The 27,619-nt window shown below is 36.4% G+C and overlaps 1 protein-coding gene across 1 annotated transcript in view; it reads right to left on the bottom strand.

Annotated features, from left to right (window-relative positions):
- The window catches only part of MUSK (muscle associated receptor tyrosine kinase), a 130,650-nt gene that overhangs the window by 52,949 nt on the left and 50,082 nt on the right, over positions 1-27,619 (bottom strand). Inside the window, exons 6-7 of the mRNA XM_012518456.3 lie at positions 18,126-18,155; positions 12,871-12,995 (exon numbers count right to left, since the gene is read on the bottom strand). Of these exons, the coding sequence (XP_012373910.1) occupies positions 12,871-12,995; positions 18,126-18,155 (155 nt within the window). The remainder of the gene's footprint in view (positions 1-12,870; positions 12,996-18,125; positions 18,156-27,619) is intronic.

Here is a 27,619-nt window from a genome sequence, read left to right on the forward strand (position 1 = left end):
AGAAAATAAGAAAATAGATTTAAGTTGAGGATTTCCTGATATACCGCATCACTAGCCTTGAAGGGAAAAGGATTAGGATTATGATCAAAAGGCATATGGTATATTGCAAAAAATAGCCACAGGTTTTTTACTCCCTGTATCCATGTCCATGCCCTTGCAATGTAACCCTGTAACTCCTCCTTTAAGAGATAGCATCTACCTCCACTCCTTGAATCTGGATTGGCCTGGTGACATATTTTGGAATGATGCAGGCAGAGACTAGAAAAGTCCTTGAATACTGGGGCTGTTTTCTTGCTCCTTTTTGAAACTATGCAAAGGTGAGTGTAAGATTGCTGGAGAATAAGAGAACACATGGCCTACTTATCTCCCTTGCCACAGCTGAGAGCCAGAAATAATTATCAAACAAATGAGTGAAGCCAACTGTGGTGGTTTGGAGCTGTATGTACCCCAGAAAAACATGTTCTTAAACTTAATCCATTAGGTGTGAACCCGTTGTAAATAGGAGACTTTGATGAGGTTACTTAAGTTAAGATGCGGCCCACCTCATTCAGAATGGGTCTTAATCCTAATTCTGGAGTCCTTTATAAGCAGAAATGAAATTCAGGCACACACAGAGAGAAAGTAAGAAGCTGAACTTCAGTGGAACTCAGAAGAGAACCTAGAGCCCACCTTGGTGTTGCTATGTGACAGAGGAACCAAGATCTAAGGACCACCACCAACAAGCCCCAGAATGCCAGTCTTTGGAAAGAAAGCATCACCTTGATGACTCCGATTTGGACTTTCTTCTAACCTCAAAACCATGAGCTAATAAATTCCCATTGTTTAAGCCAACCCATTGCATGGCATTTGCTTGAGCAGTCCAGAAAACTAAAATCTATCTTAGACCAATCTGCATCCAGTCCACCTGCCAATCATAGGAGACACACCAGCTAAGATCAGGCAAGCCTGGTTCAGATCAGCAAGACCATGCAGCTGACCCATAGGCTTTGAGCATGAATAAATAGTTGTTGTTTTAAGGCACCAAGGTTTGGTTTGGTTTGTGATACAGCAATAAATAACTAATGAAAGGCATGAAATATACTTTGTGGATATTTCAGGATGTGTCTTCTAAGTTGAAGATAGGGACATTTGAGTATGAGAGGTTGCAGATTTCTGGACCTGTTTTTATCATGTCTGTTCAGTTGCCCACAAATACACATCACATAGATGAATGGTTGCCAAGAAAAATAGTTGTGAAAACAATTGTATTTCTGAGGCATGACACAGATGTCTACTTCAACCAGAAAATGAAATGCCGTTGGGGAGCAAGAATATCTGCTCAATATTAGCACATAATTGACATATTAATTTACATACATGCTGATTTATTAGTCATCACTTTGGCACTGTGGTAAGACAACTCTCCAGTATATTCTATACAGTTAGAGTTAGAATTTTAACCCTGGGTGTCTGACACAAATGCCTGTGGTTTTAGTCATTATGATATCCGGCCGTCCCTAGTCCCAGCAGAGAGAACAAATGGAAAGTGCTTAGAAAACAAGAACAGGAAACGGACTTTGGCCCAGTGGTTAGGGCGTCCATCTACCACATGGGAGGTCTGCGGGTCAAGCCCCGGGCCTCCTTGACCCGTGTGGAGCTGGCCCATGCGCAGTGCTGATGCGTGCAAGGAGTGCCCTGCCACGCAGGGGTGTCCCCTGCGTAGGGGAGCCCCACGCGCAAGGAGTGCGCCCATAAGGAGAGCCGCCCAGCGCGAAGGAGGGAGCAGCCTGCCGAGGAATGGCGCCGCCCACACTTCCTGTGCCGCTGACGAAAACAGAAGCGGACAAAGAAACAAGACGCAGCAAAAAGACACAGAAAACAGACAACTGGGGGAGGGGAGGGGAATTAAATAAATAAAAATAAATCTTTAAAAAAAAAAAAAAGAAAACAAGAACAGTAACAACCATAAATTCAATAGATCAACCAACTATAAACAAAATAAATGTCTGCTTAAATGTCATCATTAAGGTGGTGGACGTTGTTTAATGATTCTTTCTTCGTTTTTCTTGATCACTATACCATCTTTCCAACAATCTTTATCACTGCAGTTATGAGGGGGAAATGATGCCAGCGTGAGGGAAATTTGAGTGAAGCGAAAATCCAGGACTCGGCCTCCTATGCCTTGGCCTTCTCTTGGAGGAGTGGAGGTCGGTACCACCTGCTTTGGGTTGCCTTGTAAGATATTCCTCTGTCCAATAGTATGGAATGAGGCTGGAAATGAGAAATTTGGAGCCAGTTATCTTACTCTTTTGCCTGAGGGAGGATTCGCAAGATGGAGAGGACCCAGTGCTTTCTTCCCAGTGCTGCCGGGTAAGCTGCCTGTTCCAGGGACCAAGCACTCTTTGTAGTAGTCGGGCAGTGAAGTCCATTCAAGTCACTTCTTTGCCTTTTTAATCTCTATCTTCATCACTAGTCTCAATCTCTGTGTAAGAACTGGTTTAGGTAAGCATCAATTTATCTTAACTGGGGAAACTTTCTAGGTCAGATCCATGTATTATAATATTTTCCCCAGAAAGCAGCCTGAGAAACTGAAAAGGCAGAGAGAAAAACATCTTTAAGGAACACACTCAGTTGGGGATTCACACTGAATTCCTGATTATCATATTTATCTGAGGTGCCACTTAATACGGATATGTGTTCAAGGTAGATCAAAAGGACTAAACAGTTCAAAATACAGGTTTGCAGTCCCTAAATTTCAATACAAAACAACAATGAGGAAAAAGCCAAAGACTACAAACCTCTACACTCAATGAACATGCTTTATGGTAGGAATATACATTGTTTATATATACAATCCCTTTCCAACTTATAGAAGCGAAATCTGTAGAAAAGTTCTTTCCCTCATTGTAGAAAAGCTTCCCTCCTTCAAGGAGGTTTGTACTGTGCCTTGAAGACAATTTAGAAGGAAGTAATCCTCAGAGACTGCCTAAATTCCCACTATTTTCATGTTCACACCTAAGAAAGTCACTCCTAAACACCTCGCCAAGGTCACTGAAAACATCCTTGGTAGGAAAGGGAAGCTCTTTTTAAGCTGCCTGACCGCGCTTCTCCTGGACGTCATCCAGGTGCTGGAATACTTCAGTGGATTGCTATACTCATTGGCTGATTATGATGTGACTCCCAAATGCTTTTCCTCCTGTTTCCAGAGGCTGATGCTTGATTCAGTTTGTGACTCATGCACAGCAGGCCTTGTTAGTCATAGTTTGAATTTGTTTTCCTTTCTTCATGGATCATCCTGACCAACAGTTTAGTATTTTTGATGACCTAAAAATAAAAACAACTCTGTGCCCTCCATTTTGATACCTGCCCCCCACCAGGTTTGAAACATCAAAGGAATAAATTTAGATGATCACAGTGAGCTTTATCCCAGGTGTCCCTGGGCAAAATAGAGTACTTAATTGAGGCGACTACTGCTTCTATTTACATAAATACACTATTTTCACAAGTCACCAGGCAGACTGACCTGAAGGAGCTGGATAAGCAGCTCTGCTTCGTGTGTGGTGTTCGGTCTTTCTGAATGAATGATCTCAAAAAGAGGCAGCAGAATAGGAAGCCATAGCAATCAGGCATCGTAATTCTCACCTGAGTTCATGTGTGTCCCCACTCTCTGATGTTGGCAAAGCAGTGTAGATCTGGGCCATATTTTTATATATCATTAATACCTTAATAAATGCTGTCAAGAGAACCTATCCCCAGTTATAGATAAACTGGTAACTTCATAGTGAGTTGATCTAAGCAGAGGAAGGAATTCTGATCTCAACTGCCCTTTCCTGTGGAATTCCTGGTGGAACTGCTGGGGTGTGGCCTAGTAGGGTCCACACTCAGGAAGTTGTAATAGCCTGGTTCTGTATATCGTCGGAAAATGGATAATAGACTGAGAGAAATTTACATGTTGTTTCTGATGAACACAGTCATATATATTGGCCTTTTCCAATCTGGCTACTGAAATATTCCACACAAAACTTGATCTATGTAATTATTTCGGCCAACCATATTTTAAAATAAAAATCTCACATTATTTTCTATTTGCTTTTTGTTGTTATTACTAAATTCTAGAAAATAAAGTAGAAAATAGAAAAAAATAAAAATAAAAGGAAATAGAAAAGGAAAACTCCCCCTAAAGCAAACTTATTTTTAAAGCTGAGATCCTCTTTGTGGCTAAGCTATGAATTACCTGTTCTTCCAAAATGTCCTAAAAGGCCAGCAAGGAGCAATTTTGACAAATGCCTTCCTGAGTTCAAAAAGTAACTGTTAAGAGGTTTGCAATAATTAATAAGCTGTAGCTCAGTTACCCCTGATATGCATTGGGAAAAGACAAGCCCCCTCCCCCATAAGCCTACATGTTTGAGGGCACGGCTCTTCCCCAAAGGCTGGACAATGAAACCATGTAGAAATGGGAGTAAAGGGAGATGGAGACCTTCACTACCTGCATATCAAAGGCAGATAAAAAACCTTTTATTCCCTACAGGTCAAAGAAACACCTGCTCCTCCAGCATTCCAAGAAAACCTAACGCCCTAACCCACTACCCTCTAGCCATACAAGGGAAATTTTTCACCTCTAGTGCTTCCTCTTGGCCCCTGCATCTCACTCGGACCCTCGACCCCCTCCCACCAACTATCATTTCCCTGCCTGGAAAGGTTCTGTGTAAATTCAAATCCCCTCCAAAAGGGGGCTGAAGTCTCTCTTCAGACCTCCACCATGCTGGTCTGTGGGCTGAAGCCTGTTCTTAGACCCCCTCTGTTGGGAGAGCTTCCCAATAAATTTTCTGCCTGTGGTCACATCAGTCTTCATGTCACAGTAAGCACTGTTTTTCTCCAACACTAACACCCAAATCTAGATAGGAAAACTGGGTCTTGGTAGCAGATCAGTTTAAGAAGATTTGGCCTAATAATGCTTGGGGAAGCTCAATAAAAATTGATATCATGATAATGCTATTAAAAATGTAGAAGGCTTTTGGTTTCTTAATATATATGTGATCAAGAAAGATGATAATCTCAAATTAGTCTGTGCTGTTTAGATTATACCTGGAGGGTTGGGTTCAGGTTTGGGCAATACATTCAGGAAGTACAAAAGCAATGTCCTCTGAGTTGAAAGGACAGTGGTCCTGTTTTGAGGCCTTAAAGTCTAGTTGAATGAATGAGGAATAACTGAAGGCACTAGCGGCATTTAATTGAAGGGAAGAGACAGGTGGGCGCTTGGGGGTTTGTCTTCAAATATTTGAAGGGCTTTATGTTGAAAAAGGCTTAGACTTATCCTGAGTGAGTCTCAGAAAGAATATCTAGGATCAACGAGTATCAGCAACAGTACGGCAAATTTTTGCCTTAGTATAACAAAGTAATTTGCAATAGCCAAAGCTTTCCTAAAGCTAAGGGAGTAGGAAACTAGTATGTGTTTTGTGCTGATTCTATTTCAGGTACTGTGTCAGACACTGGGAGGTTTTAGGAATAGTGGTTTTCCTAACACTGGAGGAGTTTAAACAAAATTTTAGCTTTGGTTTTTCAGGTGTTCCTTTCCTTCCCTCTGAAGATATAAGCCCTCATGTCGAGGGTCCCACGGTTTTGGGGAAAACATTATCTTTACAGTGGTAAGATGGCTACTTTGTGACGTTCACCCCAGTGTTCTACTGCTTTTTCGGCTTCTCTGCAACATTTGCTTTTAATGTAGTATATATATGGAAATATAGGACAAGAAACAAACTGAAGAACTGTTTTCAAAACACTTCCAGGATAATACGAGGATCATGGATGGAAAGATTGGATGACTATGCCTATAGCATAGGCTATACAAATCATCATACAGGTCATCATCTTTCTCAGAGCTTTGACTGGTAGGAAAACAAAAACAACTTGGAGGGTATCACTTCAGTCTTCATTTCAGGAGACAGGAGTCTCCAAATCTATTTCTAATATGCTGCAAAGCCCTTGACAAATCATTGACCTGACCTCTCTGACTAAATTCAAAATAACAAGTAATTAAAAAACAAGCAAACACCAAATCACTCTTTTTGAGCTAAGCATAGCTAGGCACTTTCCCCTTAAAAATAGGTAGTTTTAACAGAGGCACAACAGCTATGGGCAACATTGATTCAGAACTTACAATGTATAGGATTAAGTGCTTTATGCAAATTGTCTAATTAAACCCTTCCCCAAACACTTTATATCTTCCATTCTACTGATGAGGAAACTAAAACAATGAGTACTTAAGAAACTTGCCTACATATACAAAGTAAGATAAGATGATTCCAAAGCTCATGTACTTTTGGAACACTGCTTTAAATATATATGTAAAATATAGGTGGGCTTCCTCTTTAGAAAAATCAAAAACACAATCTTCAGCATAGATAATTTGGCTGTTTATTTTACAAAATTCTTCTAATAAATTAAAATTATTAATTTTTTAAAATGTTGCAAAAACTATTGGATAAAACAAATGATACATGCAACGTTTCTATATTTGAATGTCAGAATAATAGAGATATTGGTGCAACTTCGAAGAAATCTGTTTAAAAATACAAGGATATTTTCTTTTAAAAAAGTAAGCACTATTCTATTTTCACCAAACTTTTATTTATAATATTGGAAAACAAAAAGAATATTACTCCTCACTCAAGAAGTCCATCCAGGAGCACAAGTTTACAGGAAAATTAATGATGCTTCCACAGAAAGCAAGCAAAAATATTTCTTAATTCCTTTGGGGCATGCCCCTTGGCTTTCTTTCTCCTACTCCTGGACTCTAACTATTCATTGTTTTTAGCTTACTTGTCTCTTCACAGAGGTGAGGAAAGGACATTCACATCTTTTAAAATACCTGTACCATTGTTGTTAGTGAAGCACCATTATTAAACACTTTAATTTTGCGCCACTTATCTCCCAGCTCTGCATTCTTCTTTATTCAATCCAGGAAAAATTATAACAGCGCTGCGGATGCTGTCATGTTCTTGGACTCGGTGGACTTTCTGGTTTGCTGTTTTTACATTAAATGCCTGAAATTGCTCCCGTTTCCTGTGATTTGTGTCAGTGTGGCCAAAGCCATCTCAATTTCATTTTGGACTTGCGTAGTAGTATCAAGAACGCAGCTTGGCTGTCAGAGCAACACACTCTCTCTGGTCATAAGAACTGCGGATGTACTTTTGCTTTCTTCCTGAAGGAAAGTTACTATTAGTTTGTTCTATTCCTGTTTTAGAATCTGAGGTGATGGATCTTTTTTGAGGCATGACATGAATGATTAAGTTGGAAGCCGACTCAATAAGAACAAAACTAACGCAAACCATTCGCTTTCTTTTTACTCCCGAGCACCAAGAGGGAATAATCATGTATCTTTCTGTTCTGAACTCAGATGGAGATACTAAATTTTTTTAAAGCCTATGACTTTCCCTTTTCTTTATTACAGCTTTCACAGAGTAAGACTAATTACTAAAATTATAAATAAAATGATGAATTCTCTAATTTTCTTAGGGTACGTCATCATACTGCCCTGAAGAGGCTTAAACAAGCATGACCACTTCCATAGTGGAGCCAGAAAGCATATTGCTGGATAGGATTCAAATTGTAAATGACACTTGAAGTTTTATTAGATAGCTGAAGGAAAACAGGGACTATATTACTTATCAGTCTAATGTAACTTAACAAATTAGAGAATGTTAGCCCTGATGTCATGTTAGAGATCATCTTTTCCAGGCACCACAGCATCTCTGTCATTATAAACATGAGGAAACCAATGTCTGAGAGGTAAATTGACTCCACGAAATCACATTAGCTGAAGAGCTGCATTCATGACCTATGTCTCCTGATTCCTAGGCCACCACCCCTGAAGTTATATGCTTATAAAGTGGCATTTTAGTTGCTGCTGTTTAGTTTAGATGAGGAAAACTCTTAAGAGTTTAAAATAGAGTTAAAAGCCATTTAGGACTAAGAAATATGTTATGAGAAAAAAATAAACCATTATGGGAATCTTTGTGTTTCTCCTAGAAAAGAGAAGGTTGTTTGGCTAGCAATAGTTCAAGTCCACAAAAGGAATGAGCCTCAGACTGTGTAGACATCATGCTTAATACGACTTGAATTGTACCGCAAGGTGTTGCCTACCTAAAAAAAAATCTTCTGTTTTTCTCCTGTGCTGCTTGCATTCCATTTGGAACATTCCTTTGAACATAAAATTCTAATGTTAACATGTTATAATATGGTGATATATATACACTGCAGCCAAGATACCAGATATTTGGAGAGAAATGCTCCTTGGGGTCCTGAGAAATGAAAATAGCTGAGAACGAATTAGGTGACTAATTAAAGTTTGGTTTGTTTAGCTGTATTGAGAGACATTCCCAACCTACCCAAAGGACAGTGTTGAACATGTACCCAGTCTCCTTAAGGCATGAAAGAGGAGCCTCAATTGGACCATCTGGACAGTTGATATATGTCCCCTGCATTTAGGGGGCACAGTGGACTTGAATCTGATTCTCACCTGCAAAATCTAAAGGACAAAGTCAGGCTGCCTAGCAGCTCCAAAGGGATGAGCAAGGTAGAGGTGGCTTTGTTGGATGGTCACGGCTTTTAGAGTCTGTGCTTGCAAAGGTTTTATGAAAGATCTCATTTGGAGTTATTTTAAACCCACCCAAGAGAAGCATTTGGTGGAATCATGGGACCCTCAACAGAAAGACCTTACATAGACTGACAAATTAGGGCTAGGAGGGTATTACTAACCTAAGGAAAATATATCACTGGTATCATCCTGAATATTCCCAGTGGCGGTCTCTAAAGAATCATGAATGTGTCTGTGAGGGAAAAGGTCAATTTTAAATACCTGTCAGGCACAGAAGATATAAAGCCAGCTTAAAAGAATGTCAGTTAAATTAGGACTTCCCTGTTCCAGTTATTGCCCTCCTTTCCTCCTACCCCAACCCTTTAGGAGTCATAAATAGCAGTTAGCAAGTGGAGGAAAGAATGAGTAACTATGAGCTAAGGAGCCAACCAAAACCCTTTTTTAGCAGACAGGCAGGATGCCTGCAATAGTACTTAGAAAGGGATAAAGGGAAATGTCTCACCTATGAATGAAGTTGGAGTTTCGCTTATTATTTAGGATGAGACATTTAAAATGACTAAAATGAGATGGTATTAGTGATTTAAAATCACCTAAGAGTGACAAGAAAAATTCACAGAGACAGTGGTGGGGAAAGAAGTAGCTGTGTTGAATAAATTTAAAAGGTTAGAGTAAATAAAAACCAAGGTTGTATTACATTCAAGTTATGCTTATTCAACACTTGAGTTTCAATGATAAAATCGTAGCCCACATGTTTAACTCTTATTTTTCTACCTGAAATTCTAAAAGATAAATCTAAGATTAGAAAAAATAAATCAATAGAAAACTTGAAGTGTGTCATAATCAAAGGACCAGAAATTTTGAGCAATTTCTAGAAAATATAAAAAGATGGCATTGGAATGATAAAAAAAAGTTATATCAACCAAGTAGCTGAAACCTAACACAAAAGAAGAGGTTTCCTAAGAAGAGGTTGGATACATTTTCCCTACCCAGTCATGGAAAATTCCACAGCTCAGGCAGCACGACCTTGAGTAGGAGCAGACTTTGAGACAGTCAGTAGGATAATTAAAGGACTTTGGGAACTATTATGAATGTATAGATTTCCAGGTTGAGGCATTTGCCTCTGGGCTAGAACTTGTAAATGACATTTTCTAAAGTGGGTTCTTATGGTAAACAATTATGTTGGCCATTAGAGCTTGAGAAAAAAATGACTAAGTAGGGCTCCTTCTGCTCTCCACTACCACCTATGAAAATACAAAGAGCAAAAAGAAGAGGAAGATTGAAATATTGAGGGAAATCCATTTAATAGGAGTCTAAATAGAGCAAAATATAGAGAAGAGAGAAACAATAATGAAAGGTATTGTGGAGGAAAATGTCCCTGAGCTTAAGAGATTTGCATTTCAAGCTCCTTACCCGTTATTTAAAGCAGACACAAATCAAGATACATTCTAGGAAGAAGACTTGGCCCAGTGATTAGGGCGTCTGTCTACCACATGGGAGGTCCGCTGTCCAAACCCCTGGCCTCCTTGACCCATGTGAAGCTGGCCTGCGCACAAGGAGTGCCGTGCCACGCAGGGGTGTCCCCCGCGTAGGGGAGCCCCACATGCAAGGAGTGTGCCCTGTAAGGAGAGCTGCCCAGCGCGAAAGAAAGTGCAGCCTGCCCAGGAATGGCGCCACACACACGGAGAGCTGACAAAACAAGATGACTCAACAAAGAGACACAGATTCCTGGTGCCGCTGACAACAACAGAAGCGGACAAAGAAAAACACACAGCAAATAGACACAAAGAACAGACAACCGAGGTGGGGGGAGAAGGGGAGAGAAATAAATAAATCTTTTAAAAAGAAAAAGGATACATTCTAGTAAAGAGTCTAAATTCCAAGTGAAAAGAGAAAATATTTTCAGTATTTGTGATGTTCTACATCAAAGGAAAATATGTAAATTCTATAAGGTCAGTGTATTAGTCAGTGTTCTTCAAAGAAATAGAACCAAAAGAATATACGTATATTGTTAAAGGATTGTTGTAAGAAATTGGCTCACACAACTGTGGATGCTAGCAAGTCCAAACTCTGGAGGGCAAGCTGCAGGCTGGAAACTCCAATAAAGGTGATATTGAAGTACTTAGTCCAAATTCCCCAGGGGAGACTGGCCTGGCTGGAAATTCCAGCAAGAGCCAATGTTGAAATTGAGTCATGAATTCTTCTTATCTTTGAAGCCCTCATTCTCTCGTGTAAGACCTCCAACTGATTGGATGAGGTTATCTGCATAGCTGAGGACAATCTCCTTTGTTAATTATAGATGCAATCAACTGATTATAGATGCAAATCCTACCTACTAAGTACTGTTACAGTAATAAGTAGGCCAGTGTTTGACTAAACAGCTGAACACCATTACCTAGCAAAATTGACACGTGAAATTACCAATCACAGCTGGCATAATACTAACAAAACTGGATCACTATAACCCACTAAAAGAAATAGAGACCATTTTTGTTTTTCAAATTGAAACTACATAATTAAACAAAAAGGCAATGTATTAAAAAATTGAAAGAATGGTTTAACATATGGATTAAAATATGGAAAAATTACAAGTTCATCAAAAAGTTGATATAATTATAAGGCATTTCAGTAACTTTAGAATCTATTTTTATTGAAAACATGTATTAAAGAATAAAAATAAATTTTCTTAATGTCATAAAGATCATCAGAAACTGAGTACAAACCAAACATAAAGAAGGGGTTAAAATCAACAATATATAATATATAATAAGTTATGAAGGTTCCTATTTTTGGTATTGATATGCTAGGTTATTCAGACCAACTTTCACCCTGAAATCAACAAAAAATATTTGGAAAGTATTTTTAACCAATGTAACAAATTTGAAATCTTTCATTTTTTTGGAGGATTTGCTAATCCCAGAATATCTGAACTTGCCTTTTGATGGCCCTGTTGGGGGGGACACAAATCAAAACTCAGGACCTGTAAGAGTGGGAAGTATAATAGAAGACATAATAAACTGAGATTTCAAAGAACTAGACATTAGGAAGAGATCTATAAGTGAAATAATCCACAAAAGGAAATTGAGTCCATGCTAATCATCTAGTGCATCAAGGAGCTGCAGGCCCTGAACTTGATTTAAGATGGTCTCAGACCAGTATCAAGTCCTAGTTCCAGCAGAGGCAAACCTCTTTTCTGGAGGTTAGGTACCTTCATATAGACCTCAAATTTGTTCCTGACTTTTATCTCTAATAAAATGAACAGAAGGTAATCAAAGGTAACTAAAAATATGGGTAAACAAGACACAATACATAAGAAACAGCAGGAAAAATAGACAATGGAAAGGGTCCTACAATGGCAAACCATCTCACTCCAAATAATAGCCAAAGTTGTTTCAATGACCTACACCTGCATATATAATTCACAACCACTACACATATCTCTTACTTCTTTCCTCCACTAACTCTCCAGTCGCCATACTGACTTCTTGCTGTTTGTCCAGCACACCTTGTGCCCTCTTATCTAATGAACCTCCTTCTTAATGAAACTACTCTGACCGCTGTACTGAAAATGGAATCTTTCTCCCAAAGTGACACTGTTTCTTTTTCTTAATTTTTCTCCATAGCACCTAACATTATCCATATTCAATATATATCCCCTATTTATTTGATTTTATTGTCTGTCTTTCCCTTCCAGAACATAAGCTCAATGAGGGCAGGGAATTTTCTTGTTTTGTTTGCTGCTGTATCCACAGGGCCTAGAATAGGTCTGATTCCTAATAGATGCTCACTTCAAACATGTAGCACGAATAAATGAAATATTAGATATAAAATGCTTAGAATGGGGCCTGGTTCACGGTAATCACAAAATACTTTTGCTATTATTATCACTACTAAAAATGCTGGCAACACTGTTAAACTGAGAGACATGGGTTCTAATACTGGATTACTTTTTATTAAAGTAGTCCCCAGCAGTCAACTAATCTTTCACTTAATTTGTTTTATGAAAATTATTTTACTCGTGTGTGAAGTAATTGTTACCATTCCCACTTTACACAAAGGCACAAAGGAGAGAATTTGATTTTCCACTATTCCATGATACAAGGAGAGACACAAACCCCTAGATTTCAATTTCCATGGCAATGGCTTCAATGACAAAAGATATTGGAGGGCTTCAAAACAGGAGAGTGTAGGTGAGGCCAATTACAGCCATCAGGGTAACTCTACAAATACACGGTCTATCCTGAAATTCACCACCACTGGGCCTTCCCCAGGCAAGTCCCTATGCAGTGGCCACTCACAGCATTTCCGTTTTCAATCCAGGTGACGGTGGGGACAGGGATGCCTGTTGCTGTACAGCGCAGGGTCACAAAGGAGCCAAAGGTGACATTGTGGGATTCGGGAGCCCGCAGGATTCTGGCAAAAACTGTTAGGAAGACAGAAGTGGTGAGTGACTTTCCTATAAGGAACTCTCAAGCTAGAGTGGTCTTTAAAAAAGTGCAAATCAGACCAAGTCCCCTATGTAAAATCCTTCAGTGTTTCCCACTGTCTTAATACCAAACTCCATTCCCTGGCCTCTAAGTCCTTTCTGCTACATTGCTCGCTACTCCATGGCACATCAAGCTTGTTCCCAGGCTAGGAGTTTGCCCTTCTCTTCCTTTGCATGCAACACTCCCCCCCTCCCCCCCCATCTCTTTCCACGGGAGGTTCCTGATATCATTCAAATCTTGGTTTAACTGACACTTCCCCAGAAAGGCCCTCCTTGATCACCCAATGTAAAGCATATCCTTCCCCCATTCACTTTTTTCATCATCCTGTGTGGGGAGTTATCTTTTCAGACCTTACCTCTATCTGAAATTATCTTAAGACGATTAAGAATTTTTACTTGTCTACTGTGTCCCCCACTAAATTGTGAGTTCTCTGAAACCAAAAGCTTTGTTTGATTTGTTCACCGCTGTATTCAGTACCCAGAAGAGTACCTGACCAAAGTAAGCATGTGATAGGATTTTGTTCAATGAACAGAAAACATTACTTCAGGTGTTACACCTTTAACTGTATCACAGTTAAAGTGGGAGGACAGACAAAATCTACCAAACTGTTTAGAAAATGAGTTGAGCATATCAGGCAAAAAAGAAAAAGAATATTTTAGGTAAAGTATGGGACATTTATATTCCTTTCTGAGGCTGAATCCCTATTGATTTAAGGAAGAGGATGTTCTTTTGATATGAGCAGGAATTTTACCCTTAACTACATAGTGGGGAGGAAGCTCAGATTTACAGTAATTTGAAGGATCGATAGAATCACAGAATCATTAAACTTGGAAGAGAGTTCTGTGATCAACTAATTTCCTGCTTAAATTTTCCAAATGTGGAAACTGAAATCCAGTTCATTTAAATTTCTTTCCTACGATTATAAAACTGATGCGTGAGAAACCTGGGCTCAGGTCTTTGACTTCAAATCCAGTGTTCTTTTTAAACTATTATGGAAATTTTTTGATTGTCCTTTAGTCTATACATGTAATATTTTATGCTTCTGCTATTTATTTTGCTAGGACATAAGCACAGAATGTAATATTAATATAGGAAAACTCAATTAACACAATGCTTTGAAACCTAGCTCCTCTTGTTAATTGAAATTTGTAGAGTTTGAAATTTAAAGGAAAATACAGGGGTGTATATATTAAAAGGGAGATATGCAGGCCAATGATAGATCAAGTCTAGAATTGTGTTAAATGTTGACCTAATTGTAGATTACCTCTTACAAAGGATTACGTAATTCAAGGAGATAAAAGCAAAGATGATTTGTTTGAAAACTGGATATGCCTTTTGCAGATACAGACTAATTCAACTTCCTATCTTTTCCTGAGGACTCTAAAAGACAGAATCTAGAAGAGAATATTAGAAATACAAATGTTGGACCCAAAAGCCAGGGGAAAGGGAAAGCAAGGAAAGCACTACTATATTTAAAGTAGCAATGTAAGCCTTACATGGGGGTAAAACAAAAACTTAAGAAGCAGGATCAAATGTTAAGAATGCAACTGAATCTGCCCTTTAAAAAATAAAATTAAGCTGATTTTAATTAAGTTCTGGTTCTTATTATCAATCTATAGGTAATAGGGGATAAGGAACAGCTTAAACAACACCATATAGAGGCAGTTCAACCAAATCAAGAATACAGTAAATTTAGCAGGGAAGATGAATTAGTTTCCTCAAAAAATAAATATCACCCAAACGTAATGTATGTATCCCTTTTGATCCTTATTCACCAAACCAAATCTAAAAACACATTTTTGAGACAACTGGATAAAAATTGAACTGATCTGGTCATAAAAGGTTATTAAGAAATAAGGGCTAATTTGGATGGGTTATTGTAATGAAAATGGTAATATGGTTATGTTTTTTTAAATTCTTCACAAAAATGGGCAGAATGTTGATAATTGTTGCTGTTGAATGTTGGAATCATGGAAGTTTACTAGGCTATTTGCTTTTGTGTGAGATTGAAAAATTTATAATAATATGAAAATAGAAAAAAAATTGCAGCTGAGCCTGCCTAAAATGACTAGAACAGAAAAGGAAATTCTAGAGTCCTACCCCACAGCTCCAGAAAATCATATAATGGAGATGTGTAATTCCACCAGCATAAGTTACTAGAACATTTACAACTGAATAAAGGCAAGGTTCTAAGGAGAATTGTTTGTCCCAAGAGCTCAGAATACCTATAGCAGTTTTAGATCAGAAGTCTGTAGAGGATGGTTCTAAGTTGAAACAAAATGTGGGGTTCAGGGAACATTGTTCCTAACAGGCAGTATTTATGGCCTGGAAAATTCCACAGCAAAAGGAGTGTCAGCAGCCCTTGGGGTCAGCAGGAAAGACCTCAAGGTTATGCATGCCATCTGCATGGTCACCCAGGACACTGTGCTTATAGAGGCCTTGGGCTTGGTTTAATGCTCTGCTGTTGCCATCTTAAAATTCTTAAGGATCTTTGAACAAAGGGTCTAGCATTATTAATTTTCACCTGGCCCATAAATTAGGGTAGTTGGTCCTGGTGGTCAGGGCTAAAATTTCCTGCTCAAAAGTGGGAATGAAGTTGCATCTCTGGACAGTGCTCATGCTCAGAAGTCCACTGGAGTTCCAGAAAAACAGGACTCAAATGGGGAAATGGAAAATAAAAGGTATAAATATGCTTGTCAGAAGGTAGCATCAATCAAGACTAAATGACAGGATGGTAGCGATGGGAGCACAACATTGTGAACATAATTAAGAGCACTGAATTATTTATCTGAGTGTGGTTAAAAGGGGAAATTTTTGGTTGTATATATGTTACAAGGATAAAAAACTTTTAAATACTCATAGGACTGTACAACACAGTGAATCCTAATGTAAACTAAAGACTATAGTTAATAATACAATTATAATACTATCCTTTCAACAATTGTAAAACTAATGCAAGGTATGAATAATAAGGGCTATATGGAAAATCTGTATTTTCCTCATGATTTTTCTGTAAATCTGCTTCTCTAATAAAAAAAAATTATATATATATATATATAAATATACCAGGTGACAGAGACAGTCCCAGTTGGAAATTTTTAAATTCTCAAGAACAAGAGAACTTGGAGGCAGTGTAGATTTCCTCTAGATTGCTATAGTGCCAAGCACAGTGCCTAATTTGATCACTTGATAGATTTCTTCTAATTGAGTCTAAATTTGTGGGGTGTGGAGGCTTGACAATTATTAATAACAGACTGACTAGCATCCCAGCAAGCTGAACCCAGATATTCTTTTTTTCATTTTTTTAATTAGAGAAGTTGTTAGCTTACAAAACAATCATGCATAATGTGCAGAATTCCCATATATCACCCCACCACCAAAACTTTAAATTGTTGTGAAACATTTGTTACAGATTATGAAAGAACTTGATTAGACTTTTACCACTAATACACTTGGTATATTTTCTCCATCCCCCCCCCCATTATTAACACTATGTATTAGCATTGTACATTTGTATATTTCATGAGACAACTCTCATATTTGTACTGTTAACCACAGTCCATCTTCTACCACGTGGTTCACTGTGTTATGCAGTCCCATGCCTAGCACATTCTATCCAAAGTATATACTTAGTGGCCCTCACTTCCATCACAGAGTTCTGCAGTCATTACCCCAGTAAATCTCTGAACATTTTCCTTAGTCCAAAAGAAAAAAAAAATCCCTTTTCTCTCTTTTTCTAATATTTTCTGGAAATAATAATGGGGACCCAGATTCTACAACATACTTGAGTTCATGCACATCAGTTGGCTGGGGTAACTCTCAGAGGGCTTGAGGCTTTGCTTATATGTTCTACATTTTTTGATGTGGTTTTATTTCTCCATAGCACTTATCACCATCCCACAGCTACTTATAAGCTGTTTTGTTGGCTGTTTCTCCCACTGAAATATATATAGGCAGGCCACCCAAATGAAGTCCTGAAATTAACTGGTAGTTTGGCCTGAGACAAATTACCTTTCCTTTCTGTGTAAGGGGTAGGGCCAGATGACTACATAAGACGCTTCTAAAGTCTATGTCTGAGCAATTATATCAAAGGACAAACAAGTTTCACGTGGATTTTATTTTCCCTTGCTCTTTTATAGCTTCCTTTTAGAGGGGTTTTTCAGGTTACGTGATTCTAACTAGCAATTACTAACCAGAATGCCTTTAGGGCAGTTCCAGGCAAATGATTCTACCTGAATTTAGTTTTAAGCAACCTGATGTTTAGAAATAAACATCTCAAATACCTTATTTGAGAAACCAAGATAAGAAAGTGCTAATTTTCCTAAAACTGGCCTATGATTTATTCCTAGAATCAAACTGTATTACATAACAACTTCTGAATTTCATTCAAAATATATCAAATTTTAGGCTAGATGAACTCAAAGTTTGGGTCTTAAATCAAATGAAGGATGCTTTCTTTGAAAGAAAACTGACAGAAAAAACTCTGGTTCTATATTAGGGTTTTCCAAACGCATCTGATTCCCTGCTACTTTCTTCTAAGCATATCCCATTAAATATATATGTCTGTGTGCAATTAAATGAGTTTAACGTAATTTTGTTTGGTTTAGTTTGATTTGGTTTGATTTGGAGCAACTACATAATACTCCTTGAGCTCTTGAAATAATAATTAAAATCTAAGCTGGCATTTGACATTTTAACATTCCTCCAAAAAGCCATAGAAGGTCTTTAGTCAAAGGGTAACTTTTAATCTCAGCCTGTGGGAGATTTATACTTCCATGCTGATTTTTGTCATTTCACTTTATTTGTACTTCCAGAATTTGGGACGCCAAATTTAAACATCTCTGTGGGCTCAGTCTTTACTTAAAAAATATAAATGATCAATAAGCAAATTATATAATACAGCAACACATTTAATAATACTGTTAAATGCTGTGACTTAATATATCCCAAACATAGTTATTTCTTTTTTAAAAATGGCACTTAGAGTTACTTATAAGATCAGCAAAAATAAACTATTGAATAGAATCATATGTTTAAAAAGAAACAGTGCAGAAAGAAAAAAATACCTTTAGTATCTTGCTCTGGTTCACTTTCTTCTATTAATAGAAACAAAACAAAACAAACACAGTGAACAAACGAAAACAACACATCATGAAAAGGGAAATGTTTTACAACAGAAAGATCAATTGTGCAACAAGATTAATTAAAATCTCATTGTTTCTTCAGTAAGAAACAAATGCAGTCAATGGAAAATGCTGGCCTTTTAAAAGCAAACTATTAAATAACAGGACTTCAAATTATTACTTTTAGTCAGGCAGGACTGTACAGTAAATAAACTACAACATACCTCAAAACATAGATCATTCATGCATTTTTATTTTAATGTTGACAATAACCCTTTATTTCAACGTAACAGACTGCCTATTGTTCTGATACATCATGCTCTCCCTCATAACTCAGCTTCTCCTCTTACTAGGCCCTGCCATGGAGTCAGCGATGGTAAATCTGAGATCTCAACTATCATTTCTATGGTAATAGACGCATGTTGTGGTAAACAGAGGATTAGGGGGTTTTTGCAGAATAGAACCTATCAACAACACTGGTCTGCTCCTCTGTCTCAAGACCTGGAAGCTAGAGATAAGCAAATCAATAGCAGAGGCAAAAATCAATAGCTTCTAGAAACTACCAGTGAACCAAGACATAAAGGAAAATGTAAAAATGTCTAAACGGGGTATAAAGAATTGTGGATTTATTTTTAAAAATCCTACAGGAGAGACAGCAAAAATCAAATTAATTGTTCTGAAATGTTTAACATAACCTATCAGATGTAGACTTCTCTTGGGGCTTTTTTTTTCCCTAAAGGTTTATTTGTTCATGTCCATTTAATCTTTCCTTAGAATTAATGCTAAACCAATGGCAATATTTGTTTATAATTATAAAATAGCAATGCTATTGTATACTTTTAATGATAATACATTTGCATGGTTCTTCACAGATTATGGATATTTTCACACACATAATGCATTATGCCATTTAATCCTTGCCATATAGTGTAATTTCACTATTCAATATGGTGAATATTGAAATTATTCCACCCATTTTCCAGACAGGGATCTCAGAAATTTGCCACAGGTGCAGGGCCAGGAATCCAACCCCAGTTTTTTGGATTTAAGTCTTCTGCACTAGCCAAGCATCATCCCAAGAAGGCCTCATTTTTACACATTACACCCAATCCTTTTAAAATGAAAACTCATTCTTTCTCAGATTGAACCCTGTCCGAACTTTCCCTACTTCCATCAACCAAGTCAATAGCACATTATTGTTATATTTATGTTTTAACTACTGAGGTCAAAGACCATTTAAAACTTGCAAATGTTATATATTTTATGGTAAAAGACTGAGAGGTTGTTTGTCAAATGTACCTTTGAACAAAGGAATCATCTTTTACACTAGGTATAGGATAACTATTAATTTCTTCCACACTTCAAACTGATCATCTGGACATTTGATTACTGTAGAGTCCCTGTTTGTATCACAGACCTTAATCAGAGGAAAGAAATGAAGGTCCATAGGTGGGCCAGCATAGGCCTAAAAAATTAAATTTGAATATTTCTTGGCTGGGCATGTCTTTCTAGTTAAATATGGTTTCACCAAGTCCTAGTATCTTATGCTCAGCTACCCTCATTTAATTAGAATTTTTGTACTTCAACTTGGCTCCTTTACACTTTTTTCCCTCTCCTTCTTCATTCTTTTCATTATATTTTAAGTAACATTTTCAGATAATAAAAGCAATGAAGCCTTCTTAGTAAAGTTAGGAAGAGTTCAGAAAACATTTATACTTTTTGATATTATTATTTGAATTGGAAATGCATGAACATGATAAAAAATTCAAAGGGCAATAAAGAGTAAATAATGAAGTGTTCTTATCCATTTCCAGCCACCAAGTTCCCTCACCCAGAGGCGACTACTGTTAATTTTTCTTACATATTTTCATAGCATTAATATATAGATATGCAAGCATATATGTTTTTAAAGCACTTTATGGTTATATAAATATTATAAGAGATGGATGAGAAATGGCCTCCCTGTCATAGTTATGAGCCAGCAACTTCCAGGTATATATGGTTCCTTGCCTATGTCCAAAGAAGAGAGGGGATTTCTTTCAGAAGTTTTCAGAAAAATTATAAACCTTCATTTCCAGAAGCCCCCTCCCATGTCACTTATAATTTTAATTTATTTCTATTGGTTCACATGCTAACCTTGAACAAATAACAGTAGCCAAGGCCAATATGGAATTGTGCTAATTAGCCATGATCTAAACCACATAGCTCAACCCTATGATGAGAAGTCATGTTGTCTTCCCTCAAATAACATGGATTTCATGGAGTAAGTGAAGATACCCAAGTGAAAATCAGAGTGGTTACTAAAAGATGAGGGAATGGATATAGAGGATGCCCATATCAATGGTTTTCTTTCGAACTGATTTTGTTCTTTTTTCTTTTTCATATTCATCTGTATGCTCAAAGTTGTTCCACACAACACAGATTTTACAATATGTGCGTTCTTGCTGTTTCTAATGCATTAATTAGCTGTGCAATTGTATTAATTTCACCCCTGGTTTCTTTGTTTACTGCTGTCCTCTCCCTTTTCAAGTAATTTTCTTATCTTCTCATCTCAAATTCAATTTCTATTTTATGGTATTCTCTTTGAGAATATGAAGTATTTATTGTCTAAAATGTTTAATGTTATCTTTACTTTGACATTTGACTCTTCCTCTGTATTTTGTATGAAAGTTTCCTTATCACTTTTCTTCTGTTCTAGAATTTGTGCATAGTTGTTCTTACAACTTTTTTTTCTCAAGTTTATAAATCTTTGGCAGAGATAGCCATGTCTTGGCCTCTTTTCAGGTAGTTGAATTTTTTTACTCACTTCCCACCTTATCTGTTTTTTTATCTTTCCCTTAGAAAATGATCTTTAGGGCTATAGGCTGTCAAATTATGCTGTTTGTTCTACTCTACCTTTGCTTGGGAATGAGGAGGGAAGCTAAGAAACTAGGGCCTTAGATATAGAGTAGGATTTTGTCTCTGTTCCCTTTTCTACAAGTTCATCCTAAGGTTTTCTATACCTAGCCTGGAGATATTTTATCTTTTGAAGGAACCCTTATGTCTCTGACAGTTATTCATTTCCTGGGTAAAAGAGTTTTGCAGGACCAAGACTTTTTAGTGGGGTCAGAGATAATTAGTCTTATATGACTTACAGCCATTCTCCCCAGACAGAATGGAGGAAATATTTCAAATCTTGTCACTTTGAGTATCTCTCAACTTGGTTCTACTAATCTGAAGTAGAAGAGAGGGACTTCAAAGGAGGGGGACATTCCATGCATCATTTTCTAGAATTACCTATACTTCTCAGAGGTTTCAATTTTTTTCCCCTTTTCCCTTTTGGCAAGAATATGTAATTTTAGGCCACTGGTCCCCAAAACAGTTATGCTTATTTCCAAGTTTACCAAAAAAACCCAACAAAACAAAACAAAACAAAAAAACACTTTTTCTTTTCACCAACCAATAACTGTTCATGGATGGTTGGAATGGATATGGCACTCCTACAGGAATATTAAGCATCTTTATTCTTTGATTGCTACATCTCCAAATTTTCAGTCTACTAAAATTGAAAGGTTTAGTCAGTTTTTCAAAATTTTATTCACTAATCATTTCTTTATTGTATTCTACTCTCTTTAGGGTTCTGGAACAAGTGCAGGTCAATTCTCAGAGTCTCCTTTCAATTTTGCTACAATGATTCTTTACTGGACTGTACTTTGAAGTTTATGCTTTAGAGATAGGCCCAGTTCTGAACAATGCTGTTTTGCCTTTGCTATTTTTAACTTTGTCGTTGTTGTTGTTATTGCTAATTTTCCTTGATTCCTTTGGGATTGGAATCAGTGTGAAGTTTTGAAACCATGCACCCATTTCCCCCACTGCAGATAAACAGAACCAATTCAAGAGATGAAAGAATGTCTAAGATTTGCCATTTTCCTCCTAGAAGTTCTACCAACAATTTCATTTTAATGCATAGCCTATCAAATTTTTCTATGCATAAAAGCAAATATGAATCTTTATACATACCTATTTATATACATGTATGAATCAATCTATACATATTCACACACATGCACACACAACTGAGGTTACTTTAAATCAGAGAAAATTATGCAAGAATAAAATGCTAAATCTATTAAGTTTGGGTATATTCAGTGTATGAGATGATTTTTAATTTCAAGGTCAAACTGGAGTCTTAGGTTCTCCATGTATGCTCCTTGCTCCTACCTACTAAGATCCCTCTTGACTTTCAAATATATTTTCTTACTACTTATCAATTTCTAAGTAATCTGCTTCATGATATTTATTCTCATTTAATTACTAAATTCTCATTTGACTGTTTTATGTGTAATGCACTGGTCTTGTCTTCCAAATTGATTTATAATCTTCTTTAGGATGGAGGGAAGTAAACATATTTTTGTTGTTTTTATGCCCCCTAAAGTCAAGCACAGTCTTTTCTCAAGAAAAAGACAGTACTTAAAGAGAGAGAAAAAAGTGTTTTTGATAGTTCAATTAGTGATACATTTTCTTTCTTCTGCTTTCTCGGGGTTGTCTTGTAGGACATTTAAAATATAGAATCAGAGACTGCCAAAACTGGAATAATCTGAGATAATTTATTCACTTCATTTCAACATCCAAGTTAAATAGTAATCCATCATTTTCTTGAATATTTTGATTTATGGGAACGTTACTATCATAACAGCAAGGCATTTAGACCAATTTTGTTTAAAAAAAATAAAAGGAATATTTTCTAAATCAAACCAGAATCAGTCTCCCTATAATTACCACCAACAAAAGTTAGTTCTTAGTTCTATCTACTGGACAAAAAGAAACAAATCCATCAAATATTTTCATGTTTCCTGGTGATAGCCCCAATTTACCATCCTGATTGCTCACCAGTGATCTTGCTAACTCCTCTTATCTTGTGGTGCTCAGAACTGAAGCTAACATATATAGAGTCTAACAAATTTGAATAGACTCTTTCTAAATGCTCTACTCATATGAATATAAATTTGCATTCATTTCTTTTGCAGTCATATACCACAGTTAGTTCATTGAATCCATTGAAAATGATAAATATCTAACCATTTTTGCACTTGTTCTTATTAAGGTCTTGCTCCCCAATATTGAAAGTGAATGTGTGTGTAAATATAATTTGTATTTAAGAAAGATGAGCTAAGTTTTTCCTACTCAGTTTTATGGTATTAGTTGATTGAAGAGAGAATTTGGAGGAAAGATTTATTGTTATAGAAGAGATTTATTGCTATATAAATCCACCAAGGTTAACTTGTAGAAATAAAAGGAATACATTTAGTAAAATCATATGAGTCATGTAGAACTTGTTGAGATAAAGAGAAAGCAGGCAGAGCTGTGGTTTGCATTCTTTTGATCCCCAGAGTGAGGAGAGCCAAGATGATAAGAATTTGGTAGAGCTAAAGTCTCAGCCAAGGATGAAATAGCACATTCTTTGCTCTTTGTTGCCTTGGCATTGGGACTTCTTCTTTATGAATAGAATTATCACGAACAAAAAAAGCAAATAAAGTAAACAGAACTTAAAGATGAAGTCAAATAGGACCTGGATAACCCCAGCTGGAGAAAGTGTTGGAGAAGTGTTTGGGAGAGGTTTGAGCTATAATCAAATACTGAAATTGTGATGGGAAAGAATTTGAGATATTCATGAAAGAGCTCCTTTGAACATGGGCATTCCAGAGAACTTCCAGGTATACTAACCCATTTCCTATCTCAACGATTAGGACCACGTCAATTCTAAGTAATAAATCATCTAGTGGCATATAGCATAGAAGTGAAGAAAACAAGGTCTGGATTTAGACTGCCTGTTTAGAAATCCTGCTATACAAGTAATTTCTAATAGGATATTTCTGCTAACTAGGAAAGCCATTAATATGTGTGTATGTGAATATGTGTTTTATTTCTGAATAGTAATCAATTATCAATAGTTAAAATAGCCTTGGAATTATTACTCTTAGTTTTTCTAGGTGGATAAAAACATCATCTTTAAATATCAATACTTTTGACATCTTTCAAATAATACGCATGTTTTATTTCTTTCACATTATGTTAGCTGGAATTTATTTAATAATATATAATTATCTCAAGACTACTAATCAAAATGGTATTATGAGTTCACGATTCAAAACTAGCTAGCTAGAACAAGTACATGGCAATAATAGATACATGTTTTTATTACTCAAAAGGACAAAGCCATGTTCAAAAACAGATGATTATCTCAGTAAATAGGAAAATGGACAGAAACAATGTTTAAGTAGGAGCTGCTGAGGTCCAGTTCTCTGAACAGAGAGAAGGGTCCTAAAGTTTGATTTTTCCAGCAGTGTGCAATGTGAGGTAAGGAGTTGGAGACTCAGTGCTTAAATCTAAAGGGTGGGGTGGAGATTTCTACTTGTGAAAATGGGGCATTGGGGTGGGGGGAGAAGAAGCAGTCATAGTGCTGTAGGCATAAACAGGGCTAAGCTTTCCATTATCTTAGTAACTAGATCTGGACTAAACCCCCCAAACATTACAGAGTGGGGGCCCTAAACTGCCACTTTGTAACCCCTTATTTAGAATGAGGGCAGCCTTAAACATTATTGGAAAGAGAGAACAATTTCAGGGAGATGAAAATAAGAAAACCCCACTTGAGATGCTTTGACATATTATAATTTCAGAATACATTAGGAAGGCAAATGCTGAGAAAGACCACTAGCAAATTCAATAATTAAGGAATTAATTTACTCTGGTAGAAAATAAAGCAATGAAAAAAGAAAGTTTAAGATCCTCAAAAAATAAAGAAACAAGGGAGCAGATGTGGCTCAAGCAGTTGAGTACCCACCTCCCACATGGGAGGTCCCGGGTTCAGTTTCTGGTGCCTCCTGAAAAACAAAAATAAACAACAAGCAAAACAAACCATAGAACCAATTCAGGGAAGCCAGAGTGGCTCAGTGGTTGAGTGCTGGCTTCCAACAAATGAGATACTGGGTTCAATCCCTGGACCCCGGCACCTCAAAAAATAAAAATAAGAAATAACAGAATGATATATGTTTAAAAAAAGAGAGAACAAGAAATTAAGAGAAATAAAGCAGGCAGAATTGAAATGAAATCAAGTAATCATGAAACATGAATAACATACACAAAACAAGAATTAGTGAATCAGAAGAATGTAGTTATAAAACTATACAGCCCTTGGTTTATAAAGAAAAAGAGATAAAAATGTGAACAAGGAGGAAAGAAGTATTGAGAACAGATTTACAGGATTTAACAAATGTCTAACAGGAGTGTGAGAGGTGGAGAAGAGAAGAAAGAGCAGAGAAGCAATATATGAAGAGAGAATGGCTGAGAGTCTATATTTGGAGAAATACTTTGATCCCCAGATACATTAAAGTGGTGGCTTTTAAAACTTGATACTTAACAAAATCATTTGTAAAACTTAAAAAAAAACTGTAACAATAAAACAACAGCAATTAGATGTTGCCAATACAACTCAGGTTACCAAATCAGAATTTCTTGGCTGCAGCAGAAGTAGTTTAAAGCTGCCTCATGTTTCTATGGTACAGCAAGACTGTGAACCACTGTGATAATGAATGCATAGGAAGATAAATAAAAATGAACACTGTTGTAGTTTTAAAATATGTCTACAAATTTTCCCTTTTCAAAAGCGGAGTCTAAATTTCTTTCCTTGAATATGGGATGGACTTAGTGAGTGATTCACATCTAACAAATAGAATGTAGCAGACATGAATGTATGTGACTTTCAAATCTAACTTGTAAAAACATTGCTAATTCTTCTGTTTTCTCTATTAGATCATTCATCTGGTGGAAGCAAGCCATAGTATCATCAGAAGCAGATTAGAGAGCCCCACTTGGGGAGGAACTGAGGCTTTTTACCAACCAGCATCAACTTGTGAGTGAGCCATGTTTGAGTTTCAGATGACTACAGTTGTGACGAATGTCTTGACTGCAACCACAAGCTAGAGAGTGTCTCAGCTAAGCCATTTTCAAATTTCTGACTCAGAAATTCTGAAGTAATGCTGTTGTTTTGAACTATTAAGATTATGGGTAATTTGTTACACAGAAATAATAACTAATATAGACACCATGACAAATTATAGTGAAAGTACTGATTATCATAGGTAAACAGAAAAATGTATAAGCTCTAGCAAAGAAAGATTGCCCGCCAAAGAATTATAGTTAGAATGACATAAAATTTCTGAACAACAATAGATGTAGGAAGACATAGGATAATGCTGAAAGAAAATATCTGTCAACTTAGAATTTAATACTCACATAAATTTTCATGGTAAAATAATATTAACAAACATACAAAGACAAAGATGGTCTCCTACCCACAGAGCTTCACTAAAATAAGTAATGAAGAATATATTTCAAGAATAAGAAAATATTAAAGCAGAAGAAAAAAGTGAAATGTAAAGGAATGGTGAGAAATTGATAGCATATGTTGGTAGAACTTTTTAACTATGGGCTATAAAACAATTCTTTTTTTTTTTTTTAGATAAAGCTTGGTGACAACAGCAAGGAAAATGTCACTGGGTCAGGGAAGGTGAGGCTAGATGGGGAGTTAAGGAACAATAAAACTCTTGCCTTGTTTGAGGAAAGGCTGGAGAAGATACTGAGTAATTCTAAACTTTGTTAGAATTATAGAGTTACATATGAACATTGAAATGTAAAATTAATCATCAAAATAATAAAATTTTAATATATAATTTCAAAATCAGCAAAATGCTTATGGATGGGGTGAGGGTAAGGTGAAAAATAAACAAAACTGTATCAATCTATCAAAAAGCAGAAAAGTAATAAAAAGGAGCAGAAAAAAGACATAGCATAATGAGAACACATAATGATAAAAATAAGTCTAAAGTATAAGAGAATTGCTGTCAGAATAAATATAAGATCTAAGCTTGCTTACTAAAAACAGACTCTTGGTTTGAATTTTTTAAAAAATCTAGCTATAGTCTGCTTACAGAATAGCACTTGGAGGCTGAAAGATAGGAATAGAAAAATACCAAAAAAGAAAAAAAGAAGATAGGAAAATTAAAAAAGAAAAATGCTATTATCAGACAAAACAGAATTTATGGTAAAAGGCATTAATAGGGATGAAGAGGAATATTACTCAAAGGTTAATAAATAATCCACAGAGGAGTAGCTACAACAATAATTAACATGTATACACCTAACAATATAATAAAATATATAAGGCAAAACTGATAGAATTAAGAGGAGACATTGAAAGAAAAAGTACTAGCACAATGCTGAATTTTGCCAAATAGAAACCTATTAAGAGTTTATTGTGACTGTCCACTATGAATGGCAAATGACCTATTTTGGATTACAAAGTATACATTCAAAAAAGGAAGGTCACAATTTTTTTTTCAAACATAAAGAAGAAAAATATTTGTTGCTTCTAATCTATTTCTAATTCTAAATGCAATTTC

This window comes from Dasypus novemcinctus, chromosome 8 (genome assembly GCF_030445035.2).
Source record: "Dasypus novemcinctus isolate mDasNov1 chromosome 8, mDasNov1.1.hap2, whole genome shotgun sequence".
NCBI classification, from domain to species: Eukaryota; Metazoa; Chordata; class Mammalia; order Cingulata; family Dasypodidae; genus Dasypus; species Dasypus novemcinctus.